This window comes from Thamnophis sirtalis, unplaced genomic scaffold, assembly GCF_051295495.1.
Source record: "Thamnophis sirtalis isolate CommonGarterSnake01/CBP01778 unplaced genomic scaffold, rThaSir2_p1.2 scaffold_14, whole genome shotgun sequence".
NCBI lineage: Eukaryota > Metazoa > Chordata > Lepidosauria > Squamata > Natricidae > Thamnophis > Thamnophis sirtalis.
The window spans coordinates 21,149,488-21,165,144 of NW_028261394.1; the positions used below are offsets into that span (position 1 = coordinate 21,149,488).

General features: G+C 49.3%; 1 protein-coding gene across 2 annotated transcripts; it reads right to left on the reverse strand.

The window, feature by feature from the left end:
- Positions 1-9: 9 nt before the first annotated feature.
- On the reverse strand, positions 10-15,320 carry LOC106551028 (claudin-34). 2 transcript variants are annotated; one of them, XM_087728859.1, is made up of 3 exons: positions 15,052-15,320; positions 1,671-1,747; positions 10-1,109 (listed from the first exon to the last, which is right to left on the reverse strand). In XM_087728859.1, the coding sequence occupies exons 2-3, from the start codon at positions 1,700-1,702 to the stop codon at positions 89-91; spliced, it is 1,053 nt and encodes a 350-aa protein (XP_087584985.1). In that variant the 5' UTR covers positions 1,703-1,747; positions 15,052-15,320; the 3' UTR covers positions 10-88. The 2 variants fall into 2 exon arrangements, with proteins under 2 accessions (XP_087584985.1, XP_087584986.1); XM_087728860.1 differs by lacking the exon at positions 15,052-15,320 and adding an exon at positions 11,391-12,282.
- Between the last annotated feature and the right edge of the window lie 337 nt (positions 15,321-15,657).

Consider the following 15,657-nt stretch of genomic DNA (forward strand, 5'->3'; position numbering starts at 1 on the left):
GACAGACAGACAGACAGACAGGACAGGACAGGACAGGACAGGACAGACAGAAATAGATAGATCTTTGGCACCAGCACAAAAGCCTTTCCTAGTCTGGTCGGTGATGCTTCCTCCTTGGATGTGATTCCGTGCTGTCCAGCCTCTTCACTGCCTCCTCACCTTCAACCTGGGATTCGACCACATATGGAGTAACTAATACAATAGGGACCTCCTTAGCATCCTCAAGCAGTTGCTGTTGCATTGATTGTACAGACTCTTTCTTTATATCTACTCGATGCACAGATGTTACTGCATCAGGCCGGAGGAGCTCAGGCTCCTCTTTATGTCGTTGGTCGATTGTCCCAGAAGAACCAATATTTCCACACATGTCAATTGTTGCCAGCGATCCAATTCCTGGGGATAAAACAAGATTTTCTCGACGGCTTTGAAAAACACGTTTATTGCACATGATCATAACACCACTCACTATTAATAAAAGTGCAGAAACATAGCCAATATAAATAGCAGCTCCAATCTCCTGGTACACTGGAGAAGTAGGCATATTGAAAGACTCAGGAAACATGATGTCTGCATTAATCAAGATGGAATAACTGTTCCAAGCAATGGGAATTAAGATTATGATTCCTGTTAGGAAGTTCATGAGGCCTCCAACGTTAAAAAGAGTGAGCAAAAAAGTTTTGTGTGTTATGGCTCTGACAACATTCCACAAGGCAAAGCTCATGAAAGTTATCCCCACGGCTCCCACAATGCAACACAAGCTCAACAGATCTTGAGCCAGAAAAATTTCATTGGGCAGCTTCTTCAGGTCTTCAGTGAATTCCTCACAGTGGACATATCTGTTTTGTGGATGAGTGCTGTGCAGATAACAGGCTCTCCAGATTCCAATCCATAACAAGCCAGGATACAAGTTGTCCTTACTTTTAACATGCCATAATCTCCAGTAATCGGTGGCTGTTGAGGTAATACACAGGATCCATCCTAAGATACTGAGCAAATAACCACCAAATTGGGCTCTATTAATCCAGACTGACCATTTTGTAATCATGGATTCTGTTTCACTTGGTGCTTGCCAATTAAGTGGTTTATTGGTCATGTACATGAACTTCGAACTGTTAAAATAAAATAAAAACAAAATAGCTCAACATACGGTCTATGTATGCTATTATTCTGACACCTACTGTATACATAAATACATGAATAAACTAGCGGTGTAAAAGACATTCACCACTGATTCTATTGGAGGTAAATTTCTCCAATTGATTTCTTAGCAGTATAAGTTTATTTATTAATCAAATTTAGATGTTACCCATCACACTTTCTAAGTGACTCTGAGTGGTTTACAAATACAAAGAAAAAATATTTTTAAGTTGCTTATAAAAAAGTAATGCCTTTAAAGGTTTAAATCAAATATGTTGGCATTAAAATAATACTGACAATTGTCAAGAAAAAAGCAAGGTATTACCTTAACAGTTATAGAACTTTGTGAGATGTATACAAATGCCAAATATGTTATGAATATCAAAACTGAAGAAATTCTGCCCCCACTAACATACTGTAGTTTAATTATTCTTTCTACATACTACAAATTGAACAGGACGTATTATTGAAGGATTAAATACAAATCCCACTTAGAATAACAATAAGAGTTTGCATAAATGGAAGCTACCTACCTTGTAGGCAGAATACCTTCATTACTCCTCATTGCAAATATCTTAGACTACGAACTATGTTGGTGACTGTAAGTTTGCTGAAACAAAACAAAAGAGAATAGTTTAACTTTCATTTATTATAGGTGTGTGTGTGTGTGTGTGAGAGAGAGAGAGAGAGAGAGAGATCCCTGAGAACACACACACAAGATTATGACATAGTAGGAACAATTTCCTCTTGGATAAATATCTGGGATAGTTATCAGAAATCATTCTTCTAAACTCTACCAGTGTTTTTTAACCTCCACAATTTCAAGTGCAGCATGGTTGGAATGAGCTGATATCGCTGTAACATGTAACAGGTAGCTTACACAATAGCACTGGAATTATATTTGAAGTAAAAAAAAATGATATCCCCTCAATTGATGATCATGGACAGATAGTTGCAGCTGTCTCTCACGGTCTCCAATGCCAAATGACCAGCATCTCTTCTATTCTTTTCCAAATGTCTGTTTTCAACTGTCACTGAGCATTCCAACCGTCACTCCTCAACTGTCAAACCACAGAATTCCAATGACCAATCTCAGTGAACAGTTTTCATCTTTCTTTCAAATTAATGCAGACATTTATATACAAACAAAATAAACTAATCCAATGTAGCCTCAATGTAAAATGGTATATCTTGCTTGACCCTCATTCTGCCAGTTGGAGCTAGCTGTCTATCTCCACTGAATTCCCTTCTGAAGCAATTTAAAAGTACAAAATGTTGCAAAGAAATGCTTTACAACAAACCAAAGGAATCAAAATATATAAGAGAGTTGAAAACAAAGAAACAACAGTGGAGAAGAGAAAGGTGGGCTGGATGTGTACACTTTGGCTTTTAAATAAATGTCTAACTCTAAATAACTATATGTCTCATTTGGTACAGCAACCAAACAGAACAAATAGAGACTCCAACAGTGTTGGAATTCATTCCGGGTGTTTGTGTGCAGGGCAGTTTCTGCTGTCTGAAACACACATACACAGGGATGCAAAAACATCGCACCAGAAACATCTTTCTGGCCTAACGGTCATAACTCACTATGCAGCCTCATGTAACAAGAACTATGTGAGCCAGCTACTCCCACACATGCCCTTTCTCCCCCCTATGCTGTGCTGTAACTTTCTATTCCCCCTCTCCCTCTCCCAATGCCATGCAGCTTGTAACCTTCTGCTCCCCCTTTGCCCACCCTTTGCCATGATGTGATTTTCTATTGGTTTATTTGTAGAATACTGTGAACTTTTCATTAGTTTACTTGTACCATGTGTGATTATATATGCCTTTTGATACGCTCCTTTTTGATGACGCTGTAACTAACTTTTTCTAATAAAAAAGCCCTTTGATGATCATTCGAGGCTTTAGCTCATCCCAAGGAATTTCGTCTGGTGTTTTCCTTTTGATTAGGCAAGGACACATGAGCAGCCCACCAGTGTGGCGACAACGCCACAACTGGTGACCCCGACGTGAACTTGCTGATCAAGCACGTCGCCTCATCCGTCTCATTTGGCACACCCATTGCTTACCGGCGAAGGAATGCCCCTTGCATACCAGGACCGGCCGTCGCAGATGGAGCATCCTCCCAGAATCGTGAGTTATGGGGGCAGAATTCTCTAAGCCCCAGGTTGCACATCTTTTTGAACTTAGAGAATTGGCCAAATCCTCAATATTAATCTTAAAAAACAATGGGGACGTTCTCCCCATCCCTTCGAAAAAAGATCTTACTAACCTTCTCAGGTACATTTATCCAAATTGTCCCACATATCCTGAGAAGGGCTCAATTCGAACAGCCACTTGGGAAAAATTAGGAAGGTATTTCCATGACCCTCCTAGGGCACCAGCGAAAATACTTTCCACTTGGCGGATCATCATGGAATGTTTAAAAGTTCATGAAAAAGCCATGATGGGGGGACCAGACCCCCCCCCGCCATATTTGGAAACCTCTTCACTAAATTCACACTCTGAATCCAAGGCTTCCTCCTCCCTTGTATGCATGCCTCTGTCACCCTCAGACCCTGAAGCTCCTCAGCATTACATCCCTTTAGAGGACGCTTCTGCCTGCTTTCCAACCTGACTCACAGTCGGGAAACTAATCCTGGGGCATTCAGCCAGCCCCACACAAAAGGCTGCTTCTTATCTTCCTTCTTATTTCAATCTCTTGGCAAGTGAATCTATAGATGCTCCAATGCCTGGCTCTTCTTACTTTCTTCTGGTCATCCCGGCTACCTCTCTTCCATTACCCCCTACGATGCCTCTCTTAGTCTTTCCTCATCGTGATTTCATGTCTCAAGGAGTTCTTGCTACTCCCTTTCTTACTGACTCTTCTGATTTCTTTTCTGTTGCTTTGATGACATTTTCATGCCTGAGCACCTGAATCTTTTTCACAGATGTTTCACAGAGCAATTGATTTATAGGATCCGAATTGGAATGAAGAAAAATGGTTTTGTGCGTGTGTGTGTGTGTGTGTGTGTTTGAGGGAGCGAGGGCTCCAGTAAGGAAACTAGGAAAGTAGGTAAATTATGGGGACAGGTTGGGCAGTAGAGAGTAAAGAGAAAGTGATAAAAGAGTGGGAGAGAGGAAGAAAGAAAAAGAGTGAAAGAGACAGAAAGAGACAAAGAGGAGAGAGAAGGGAGAAGGAGAAAGTGACAGAAGAATGGAAAAGAGGGAAAGAGAAAGTGAACAGAGACAAAGAGAAAGAGGATGAGAGAGACAGAGAGAGAAGAGAGGAAGAGGAAAGAGATATCCCACAGCCCTTACAATACCCCTGTGTTTGTTATAAAAAAGAAATCTGGTAAATGGCGTTTTTTGCATGATTTGCGGGCTGTTAATAAAATTCTCCAGCCCATGGGAGCGCTGCAGTGCGGCCTCCCCAATCCAAATTTGATTCCCCAAGAATGCGATCTCATGATCATTGATTTAAAAGATGCCTTTTTTTCTATACCACTCCATGAAAATGATCGCAAACTGTTTGCTTTTACTGTTCCAGAATTTAACAATTCCAAACCTGCTTCTCGCTTTCAATGGACAGTCCTGCCTCAGGGAATGCTCAACAGCCCCACCATGTGTCAATATTTTGTAGATAAAACTTTGCAGCCGTATCGGACGGCACATCCTCACTTTTTAATTTACCACTATATGGATGATATCTTAGTAGCAGCATGTGGGCCCTCAGGTACGGTTTTAGCAACATTACCTTTTCTGACTAACCTTCTCCATAAAAATGGCCTGCACATAGCTCCAGAAAAGGTTCAAACAGCACAACCTTTTTCGTACCTGGGTCACAAACTTTTGGCTTCTCATGCTGCACCTGCAATGCCAAAATTGGACTTGCCACACACTCCCACATTAGTACAGTTACAGCAATATTTGGGCTCCATTAACTGGGCACGACCATATATGGGGCTCACAACCCCTCAATTGGCTCCGTTGTTTTCTGCATTAACAATGGGCAAAAACCCTGCAGATGTTATTAAATTAGATGAAACACATCAGCAAGTTTTAAAAGAGGTAAATGAGGCCCTGGCTCAAATTTGGGTGGATCGTCTTCAGGATAACACCCCCTTAGCTTTCATTATATGTAACACTCTTGGGCTCCCAACAGGAGCCGTGGTGCAAAAAACTTCAAATTTATTAATTATTGAATGGGTACACTTGTCTCACACCCCAAAGTCCACTATTTCTCAGAAACCTGCACTTTTTGCAGCTCTAATTACAAAAGCCCATGTCAGAACAAAGTTGTTGGCCGGAATTGAACCTTCCACGATTTTTGTCCCTTGTTCTTTATCAACTTGGGAAACTTTACTTGCTAACTCGGAAAACCTTCAATTCGCACTTGCTGACTGGCCAGGTGAGATTTCTTGCCATGCACCTCCCGACCCTAGATTGGCTCTTTTGAAAACTGTTCCCCTGCAATGGCACACTCCATATTCCCCTCTCCCGCTTCCTCAAGCCATGACTATTTTTGCTGACGGAAGCAAAACCTATGGTGCTTGTGCCTGGCAGGAGAATGGTTGGTGGTGCACAAAAATTACCCCCCCGCAGACTTCCGCTCAGCGTGCGGAGCTTGCTGCCTCTATTTTGGCTTTTTCTACTTTTCCAAATAAACCCTTTAACTTGATTTTGGATAGCCTCTATGAACTCAGATTGTGAAATCAATCTATGAGGCCTATCTTTCTCCCTCATTGGAATCACAATTACTCTCGCTCTTTTTATCTTTGCAAAAGTTAATTTCTGCCCGCACCCATTTTTTCCATGTTTCCCACATTCGAAGCCATCAGCTCTTCCCTGGGCCTCTCCAGGAGGGCAATGATGCTGCTGATGCTGCGGCATCAGCCCCCCCACCCCATGTCAATGTTTGTTCTGCTATCACACCTTGGGATAGCCACTCTTACTTTCATCAGAATAAAAACGCGCTCATAAAACAATTTGGCCTTACGTCGGCAGGGGCATCAGCAATCATTTAACAATGCTCCACCTGTAGTCGGCAAGCACATTCCCTCCCTATGGGAGTTAATCCCAGAGGGACAGAATGTTTAGGGCAGTGATGGGCAACCTTTTTGGCGTGGTGTGTCAAAAATCGGCAAAAAATCGAGCATAACTCGCGTTGTGTGTCACTTCGACAAAAACATAATTTTGCGCAATTTATAGTTTAAACTACAAAAATATATAATTGCAATATAATTGTATTTAATAAATCAAAAACAAATTATTTAACATACCTGTTAAATATCAAGAATATTATAATCTATTGTAGTAAAGGCCAAAAACAGTCTATGCTGCGCCCTGATTGGCTGGACTGCCTGCCAGCCGGCCTGCAAAGCCTCGCTGCCTCCGAAGAGCTGTCTGCCGCCGCTGCCTGCCTTCTGCGAAGCCTGCCTGCCTCCCAACTAGAAACCCGAGGAGCCCGCCACGGCCTCCGCCAGCTGCTACCTGCGTTTCCGCCTGTTTCAAGTGCAGCCCGAGGAGCCCGGGAAGGCCGCCTTCGATGCCTCGCTCCCGACGCTGTCTGCATCTACCCGCCGCCTGCCACAATGACCCCGCAGGCTTCCGAAGTTTATGGGCCGCCTGAACTTTTCTATGGGCCTTTTCCCTGCAAGCGGACTCACTGACACTCTGCCCACTGGGCCCTGTTACAGTTAGAAGAGCCTGAGCCTCTCACTCAGCTCCTGGCTTGCAAGGCTGGGCCACCCCACGCTCACCTGGACCTCCCGACGAGGAGAGCCCTTCCCTCACGACCGTGCGTGCTGGACTCGGACGATGACACAGAGAGCCTAGCCCAGGCCGCGCTCCACTTCCGGCCGTCCTGACCATATACGCCGTTTGTCTCTCCGTTTCATGCCGCCGCGGCCTCCGCGCTCCCCTGCCAGCTCTTTTCTGCCACCTCTGCCAGCTCTTTCCCCCCGCCTGACCTCCGCGCTGCCCTGCCAGCTCTTTTCCGCCGCCTGACAGCCGCGAGAGCCTTCCGACGTGACCACCGTGCGCTCTAGGGGGCGAAGTTCGGCCGCCGGGACTCTCCGGGGGTTTGTTTCCTCAAGGCATACTCACCAGCACTTCCAACGAATAGGCCTGGTCCGAGGTCGTCTGCGCATGCGCAGAACTGGGGGGATGAATCGCATGAAATCCTGTGCGTGTCACCCCAAATGGCTACGCGTGTCAGCACTGACACGCGTGTCATAGGTTCGCCATCACTGGTTTAGGGTGACCAGACGTCCCGCATCTGGCGGGACAGGCACGACTTTTCATCATTTTTCCCGCGTCCCGCCCACTTCTCAAAAAACCCTGCTTTATTTTGGCGCTCGCTGGCTCCCCTGCCCATCATCAGCTGCCGCTAGCTCGCTCGTTCCGTTCCCCCATCTATTCTATCTACACTAAAAATCTAAGCCAGCCCAGCCTGCTGCTCACTGATTGGTCTGGACTCCAGCCAATCAGTGAGCTGGCTGGGATGGAAAACGCGGCGTGCTTAAAGTTTTCCATCCCAGCCAGCTCACTGATTGGCTGGAGTCCGCTTAGCACGCCGCATGAGTCTCCATTTCATTTCACCTTCGCGGCCGTTTGCTTTGTTTTGCTGCTTCACTGGTGAGTAAACCGGGAATTAGTAACCTGCGCGGGGTTAGTGAAACAGCTGCCGCCACCCTCCTCCCCTTCCCTGTGTGCGAGAAAGGCGCCTGCTCGCCAAGCGCCGCCGCGCTGGTTCCTTCGCGCCCCTCCCACCCCTCTGCCTCCTCAGCAAGAGCGGCAGTAGGCCTCCACGCAAGAGCGGCGGAGCAAACGAGCGGCCACGGCCGTCGTTTTAAACGAGGCTCCGCTCGCTGCTCATCCCGCTCCGAGCTGGGAAAGGGGCGCTTTGGCAGGGCTTCCGCAGCGCCCCCGAGGACCATCGCACGAGGTCGGCGGCGGTAGCGGCGGCTGCTTCTGCTGCTGAGGGCCTTTAGGGAGCCGAGGTGGTGCAGTGGTTAGGGTGTAGTACTGAAGGCCACTACAGCTGACTGTTATTTGCAGTTCAGCGGTTCTAATCTCACCGGCTCAAGGTTAACTCAGCCTTCCATCCTTCCGAGGTAAGTGAAATGAGGACCCAGACTGTGGGGGCGATATGCTGACTCTGTAAACCGCTTAGAGAGGGCTGAAGGCCCTATGAAGCGGTATATAAGTCTAACTGCTATTGCTATTAGTAACCTGCGCGGGGTTAGTGAAACAGCCGCCGCCGCCCACCTCCCCTTCCCTGTGTGCGAGAAAGGCGCCCGCTCGCCAGCCCGCGCCAGCCTGCTCACCCTTGGGCTCCGGGGGCAGCACCTTCCCAGCTCTGCCGCTGCCACGCTGCTTCCTTCGCGCCCTGCGGAGTTTTCCCTGTGTCTCCCAGGTCGCGCCCGTCCTGTGTGCGAGAAACTCCGCAAGGCGCGAAGGAAGGCACTGGGGAGATGCTGCCCCGGGAGCCCAAGGGTGGGCGGGCGGACTGGCGAGCGGGCGCCTTTCCCTGTGTCCCCCAGGTGTGGTTGGGAGGGAAAGGCGCTTGGCGCGAAGGACTTTCTTCCAACCAGCGGAACCCCCAATCACCAGGGGCATCGGACTCCAAACCCCATCGCAGGAATCCCCACTCGCCAAGATCGTAGGACTCCAAGTCCCATCCCCTACGCCCGTCCCCGCCAGCGCAGCCCCTGGCGCAATTGGGCTGCGATCGGCGGGTGTCCCTGCTGCAATCCGCATCAGCCGGAATCTAATTCAAGAGATCTTAATCTTGACAGCTTTTTTGGGATCTGCAGGTGAAATTACTTTAAACAATGGGGTAAAGTCCTTTCCCCCCCCCCAGCTCTGATGCGGGCGTAAGAGCTCGGGCGAGCGAAAGAAAGAACTTTACCCCACTGATTAAAGTAATTTCTTCACTGCAGATCCCAACAACGCTGTCAAGATTAAGATCTCTTGAATTAGATTCCGCTGATGTGGTGGGCGGCGTGGATTGTAGCAGCAATGACCACCGATTGCAGCCCGGCTGCGCTGGTGGGGACGGGCGGGGTGGGATGGGACTCCCCACTCGCCAAGATCGTAGGACTCCAAGTCCCATCTCCTCCGCCCGTCCCCGCCAGCGCAGCCCCTGCCACATCAGCCTTACGCCCGCATCAGAGCTGGGGGGGGAGGAGAAAGGACTTTACCCCATTGATTAAAGTAATTTCACCCGCAGATCCCAACAACGCTGTCAAGATTAAGATCTCTTGAATTAGATTCCGCTGATGAGGCGGGTGGCACGGATTGTAGCAGGGATGACCACCGATTGCAGCCTAGCTGCGCTGGCGGGGACAGGCGGGGTGGGATGGGACTCCCCACTCGCCAAGATCGTAGGACTCCAAGTCCCATCTCCTCCGCCCGTCCCCGCCAGCGCAGCCCCTGCCACATCAGCCGGAATCTAATTCAAGAGATCTTAATCTTGACAGCGTTGTTGGGATCTGCGGGTGAAATTACTTTAATCAATGGGGTAAAGTCCTTTCTCCCCCCCCCCCCAGCTCTGATGCGGGTGTAAGGAAAGTCCTCTCTTTCCCCCTCATCAGAGCTCGGGCGAGCGAAAGAAAGAACTTTACCCCACTGATTAAAGTAATTTCTTCACCGCAGATCCCAACAACGCTGTCAAGATTAAGATCTCTTGAATTAGATTCCGCTGATGCAGCAGGCGGCGCGGATTGTAGCAAGGACAGCCGCCGATCGCAGCCCAATTACGCCAGGGGGTTCCGCTGGTTGGAAGAAAGTCCTTCGCGCCAAGCGCTTTCCCCTCCCAACCGCACCCCTCTCGCGTTCTTCGGCCCGCTGGACCAATGGGGGCCCAGGGTAGGCGGAGCCCGGCGAGCCTCCCGGGCCAAGAAATTGGAAGGAGCGAAGTTGCGAACGCTCCGAGGAGTAAAGCGCCGCGCTCGGAGGAAGTAGCGGCACATGATTGGAGTGGGAAGAGGGCTGAGTTGGGGCATCCTCGGCATCCCCCGGGTGATCTCCGGGCCCCCGGCTTCCCCATCTCCTCTGCTATGGGGAGACGTGCATCATAATGTTGTAAGCCGCCCGGAGTTACCTGTGTGTGAGGTGGGCTGCCCTATGCATTTGCATGTGTGCGCTGGAGAGAGAGTGAAAAAGAGAGGGAGAAATAATTATATTAATTAGATCAGTGTTTCCCAACCTTGGCAACTTGAAGATGTCTGGACTTCAACTCCCAGAATTCCCCAGCCAGCGAATGCTGGCTGGGGAATTCTGGGAGTTGAAGTCCAGACATCTTCAAGTTGCCAAGGTTGGGAAACACTGAATTAGATAGATCAGTGTTTCTCCACCTTGGAGACTTGAAAGTTTGTGGACTTCAACTCCCAGAATTCTGGGAGTTGAAGTCCACATACTTTCAAGTCTTCAAGGTGGAGAAACACTGAGATAGATGATAATGAGATGAGGGAGGGAGAGAGAGAGAGAGAGAGAGAGAGACCATAACTAGATAGACAGATAGGCAGGCAGATAGACGGATGGATAGAGAGAAAGAGAGAGAGATAGGTAGGCAGGCAGATAGATGGATGGAGAAAGAGAGGGGGAAAGAGGGAGAGGGATACCATAACTAGATAGACAGATAGGCAGGCAGATAGACAGACGGATGGATGAATGGATAGAGAGAGAGAGGACGTGTATAATTAAGGTGACCAGACGTCCCTAGTGAGGCCGCGGGCTGGGAGTAACCGCCGCGGCCAGCTCTTCCCCCCCCCCCCCCCCCGGTCAAAGGTGTCCCTCTTTACCAATCTGAAAATCTGGTCACCTTAAGAATGTTGCCAAATTTGGCAAATGGATGTGACTCAATATCCATCCTTTGCTCCTTGGAAGTATCTACATGTAATCATAGATACATTCTCTGGCTTCTTGTTTGCTACCCCACAAAGGGGGGAAGCCACAAAACATGTTATCAACCACTGCATTCGAACCTTCGCATCGCTGGGACGCCCAAAAGAGAGAAAAACAGACAATGGGCCCGCTTACATCAGTGCAGCCTTTGCTGCTTTTTGTAACCAATGGGACATTGTGCACAAATTCGGCATTCCATATAACAGCCAAGGACAGGCAATGGTTGAGCGCGCTAATCAGATTCTTAAGCATTCCCTTGATCGCTACATTGAAACAAAGGGGAAAGCGCCCCCTAGCCTCCCAGCTTTGCAAAACATTCTTAATCTTTGTCTCTATACATTAAACTTTTTAAATCTCACCGGTCAGCCGCCTTCCTCAACAGCAACTCGTCATTTCGCAGCTCCACCTTCTGCTGACACTCTTCAACCACCTGTCTACTATCGCTGCTTGCCTGACCTGACGTGGCGAGGACCTGCTGACCTGATTACCTGGGGAAGGGGCTACGCTGCAGTCCAACTGAAAGACAAGGTTCTTTGGATCCCAGGACGGCACGTAAGACCATATTTGCCCAAACCACCTACACAAACACAGAAGCCGCCTGAACATGACCAACCAGCAGGAACCACAGCTTGAGGCTGTCTCTGTCTCTGACCTGGAGAACAGGGCAGAGCACCCTCCACCCTACCACTCTTGGGTGTTGCATGGAACGTTAAACAACTGCATATTTTATCTGCTCAAATGGAAACCCTAGCTAACACCACAATATTTGGGCTACAAGCCCTGCAGGCAGAAGTTGACTCTTTAGCTGGAATTTTAACACAACATAGATTAGCTCTGGATTACTTGTTAAGCAAGGAAGGAGGCCTATGTGTTTGGTTGAATGCTACCTGTTGTCATTATTTGAACCAGTCCGGAGAAATTGAAACCAGTGTGGAAAAATTACATGATATTGTTCAAACAGTTAGACAAACATATAAGGCCTCGGACTCCTTGTGGGATTGGCTGACCTCTTGGCTACCTAATTTTAGCTGGTTGGGAAATACTGTCAAGACCATTATAACCCTTGTTGCTTTGCTGATACTGTTGTGCTGCTGTATTCAATGTGTACCCTCTTTATTAACTATGTGTAAGAATGTACTCTCTAGCTTGGCTCCACAGAAGAAAATTCACATTGTCAACCACATGGAGTTACATGAACAGTCAACCCCTTTCATGGGGAAAGATCCCTTCCGCATGCCCAGCGACGAAGAGGGAGACACTGCCTTTTAAAACAAAAATATAGGAGATGTTGGAATTCATTCCGGGTGTTTGTGTGCAGGGCAGTTTCTGCTGTCTGAAACACACATACACAGGGATGCAAAAACATCGCACCAGAAACATCTTTCTGGCCTAACGGTCATAACTCACTATGCAGCCTCATGTAACAAGAACTATGTGAGCCAGCTACTCCCACACATGCCCTTTCTCCCCCCTATGCTGTGCTGTAACTTTCTATTCCCCCTCTCCCTCTCCCAATGCCATGCAGCTTGTAACCTTCTGCTCCCCCTTTGCCCACCCTTTGCCATGATGTGACTATTCTACAGTATTTGTAGAATACTGTGAACTTTTCATTAGTTTACTTGTACCATGTGTGATTATATATGCCTTTTGATACGCTCCTTTTTGATGACGCTGTAACTAACTTTTTTCTAATAAAAAAGCCCTTCGATGATCATTCGAGGCTTTAGCTCATCCCAAGGAATTTCGTCTGGTGTTTTCCTTTTGATTAGGCAAGGACACATGAGCAGCCCACCAGTGTGGCGACAACGCCACAACTGGTGACCCCGACGTGAACTTGCTGATCAAGCACGTCGCCTCATCCGTCTCATTTGGCACACCCATTGCTTACCGGCGAAGGAATGCCCCTTGCATACCAGGACCGGCCGTCGCAGATGGAGCATCCTCCCAGAATCGTGAGTTATGGGGGCAGAATTCTCTAAGCCCCAGGTTGCACATCTTTTTGAACTTAGAGAATTGGCCAAATCCTCAACTCCCAAGGAATTTCGTCTGGTGTTTTCCTTTTGATTAGGCAAGGACACATGAGCAGCCCACCAGTGTGGTGACAACGCCACACAACAGATAGTCAAAATTGTGAAAAAAACAATAACAATAGCACTTAAACTTATATACCGATTTACAGCCCTCTCTAAGCAGTTTTACAGAGTTAGCATATTGCCTCCAACACTCTGGGTCCTCATTTTACCAACCGGGGAAGGATGGAAAGCTGAGTCAACCTGGAGCCAGTGAGAATCGAACTGCTGGCAGTGAGCAGAGTTAGCCTGCAATACTGCATTCCAACCCCTGCTGCACCATGGCAACCATCCTGCTTTCCACAGAAGACCTGTATATTGTGCAGGTCAGGGCTAAGAAAGTACCTACAGACCCCTCACATTCTGAAATAAACTGTTTCAACTTCTTCCCTCAGGATGCCGCAATAAGGCAGTGCATCCCAAAGCAATTAGAGACAGGGACTGTTGAAGAAGCTTCTTGGATGAGAAGCGAAACATTTTCAAAGAAAAACCAGAAAATCCAGTTGAAAAAGCAGCTTTGGGACAACCATAACCTGAATGAATAAGAATCTCCATAGATAAATTTATCATCATTCGGTATTAAACAAATTGTGATTTGTGGGCCAGCCACATTCATGGAGGAGGCTAATGACAAGCCCACGCTTCTGATGGAGTCTCTGGAAAAGTTTAAAAGGCTAGGAGAGGCAGATTCTCTTTGGAAAGGATTTGAACACCCCCGAAGCGATGGCGGGGTGGGCGTCGTGGTGGAGGCTCAGGGGCGGCGAGCGACGGCTACCTCGACTGCTGGGCTCAACCACGCCTTCGCGCCCCACCAGCAGGCTCTTTCGAGGAGGGGCGCCCGAGATCCTGGAGGCCAAGTCGGGCGCCGGCAACAAGCTCCAGGGACCAGAGGACAAGCCGTCCGGCGCGGCTGGAGCTCTCCCGAACAGGAGGCCCCGTCGGGGAGCACTGAGCCCCACAGGCAGAAAGGCAGAGGCCCCCACGAGGCTGGTCTCGGACACACCCTCCGCGGGACTCCGGGGGTTTGGAGACAGCCTCTTTGGGGTCCCGAGGCTGCCTGGGGGCCGAGTTGCCGGGTGGTGCGGCGCTCGCGACTCCCGATCACATGGGTGGGTGGGAGGACGAACTCGTCGTAAGGCACCGGCCTTGGATTCCGCGCGGGACAGCCTCGCCTCCTTCTGGGATGGATGGATGGAAGGGGCGCCGAGTGAGTCATTGGTTTGTGCCAGGTGTGAAGACTTTTACAATGGACAAAGGACTTCAGCGGCTCTAACAGCTACATCGTTTCATGCATTTTTCTGTTCTTTTTACACAATTACCTTAGTGATTGAATAGGTTTGGAAAAATAGTTTAATGGATGTTTATTTCCTCCACTTTTTATGAAGTTTTTAATCTTTTTGTGCTATGAAGTCAATGTCAAGTCTTAGCACTAAATCTCTCACACACAACACACACACAGGTATGTGTCAGACATTATATATATATAAAGAGGCTTTCAGCCCTCTCTAAGCGGTTTACAGAGTCAGCATATTGCCCCCAACAACAATCCGGGTCCTCATTTTACCCACCTCGGAAGGATGGAAGGCTGAGTTAACTCTGAGCCGGTGAGATTTGAACAGCCAAACTGCAGTCAGCTGAAGTAGCTTGCAGTGCTGCAGTTAACCACTGCGCCACCTCGGCTGGGACTTCCCAACTAACAACAAAGATGTTCGTTAATGTTACACCCGCATTGCGTGGATAACAGGGGCTGCCACCGAACCCCTCAATTCCTACCAGCTCTTAAGTCTTGGCTGACCTGGCATAACAGACTGGGGGCAGTGTGGCTTAGCATTCAGAAAGGAAAGCCGAGGCCTGGCACAGCTGGGGAGTTAAAAAACAAGGGCACCCATGGTCCACTCTCTCTGCGGGGGGGGGCAGGGGCCCACTTCAGAAAGAGTTGAGCAGCGCCTGCCTTCAGTTATACTGTATAATCCTGGCTGCATTTAGTACGATCCCCAATTCAGCTCAGGATCCACCAGAACTTCTCCGACAGCCCGTTCCACCGGGCGGGAAACTCCTCCAGGCGTCCAGTCTGAATCCCCCGGTGGGAATGTGGCCTGACAAAGGAGCTGAGAAGAATCGCCCGAGACAAGCCTTCGGGCGGGGAAGGGGCGCCCTCGACCCTGCTCCTTCTGCCGCCCCCGCCCCATTCTCCGAGCCCCGAGCCTCCAGGCCGGGCCCTCCGCCTTTCCGGACTGGTGAACAGGACTCCGGCCCCGGCGGGCTCTGACCAGGCTTAAACCTCGCATCCTGCGCTCCCCGCAGCTCAGGCCGGAGGGGATCCCCGCGGAGGGCCAACCCCCCCTCCCTCCTTCCCTCCCACCCGGGGCGGAGGCCAGGAAGGCGCGCGGACGGCGGGGAGAAGCGGCAAGCGCCGCCGGCGCCAGGGAGGTCCTCGTGGCCGCGCCCGGGAGGCGGTTCCCTGCCCGCCCCACCCCCTCCCTCCCGTGCTGCTTAGCGGCGCGGGAGGCGGGTTGGCGTTTAAATCCTGCCGGCCAATCGGCAGCGCGCTCGGCCG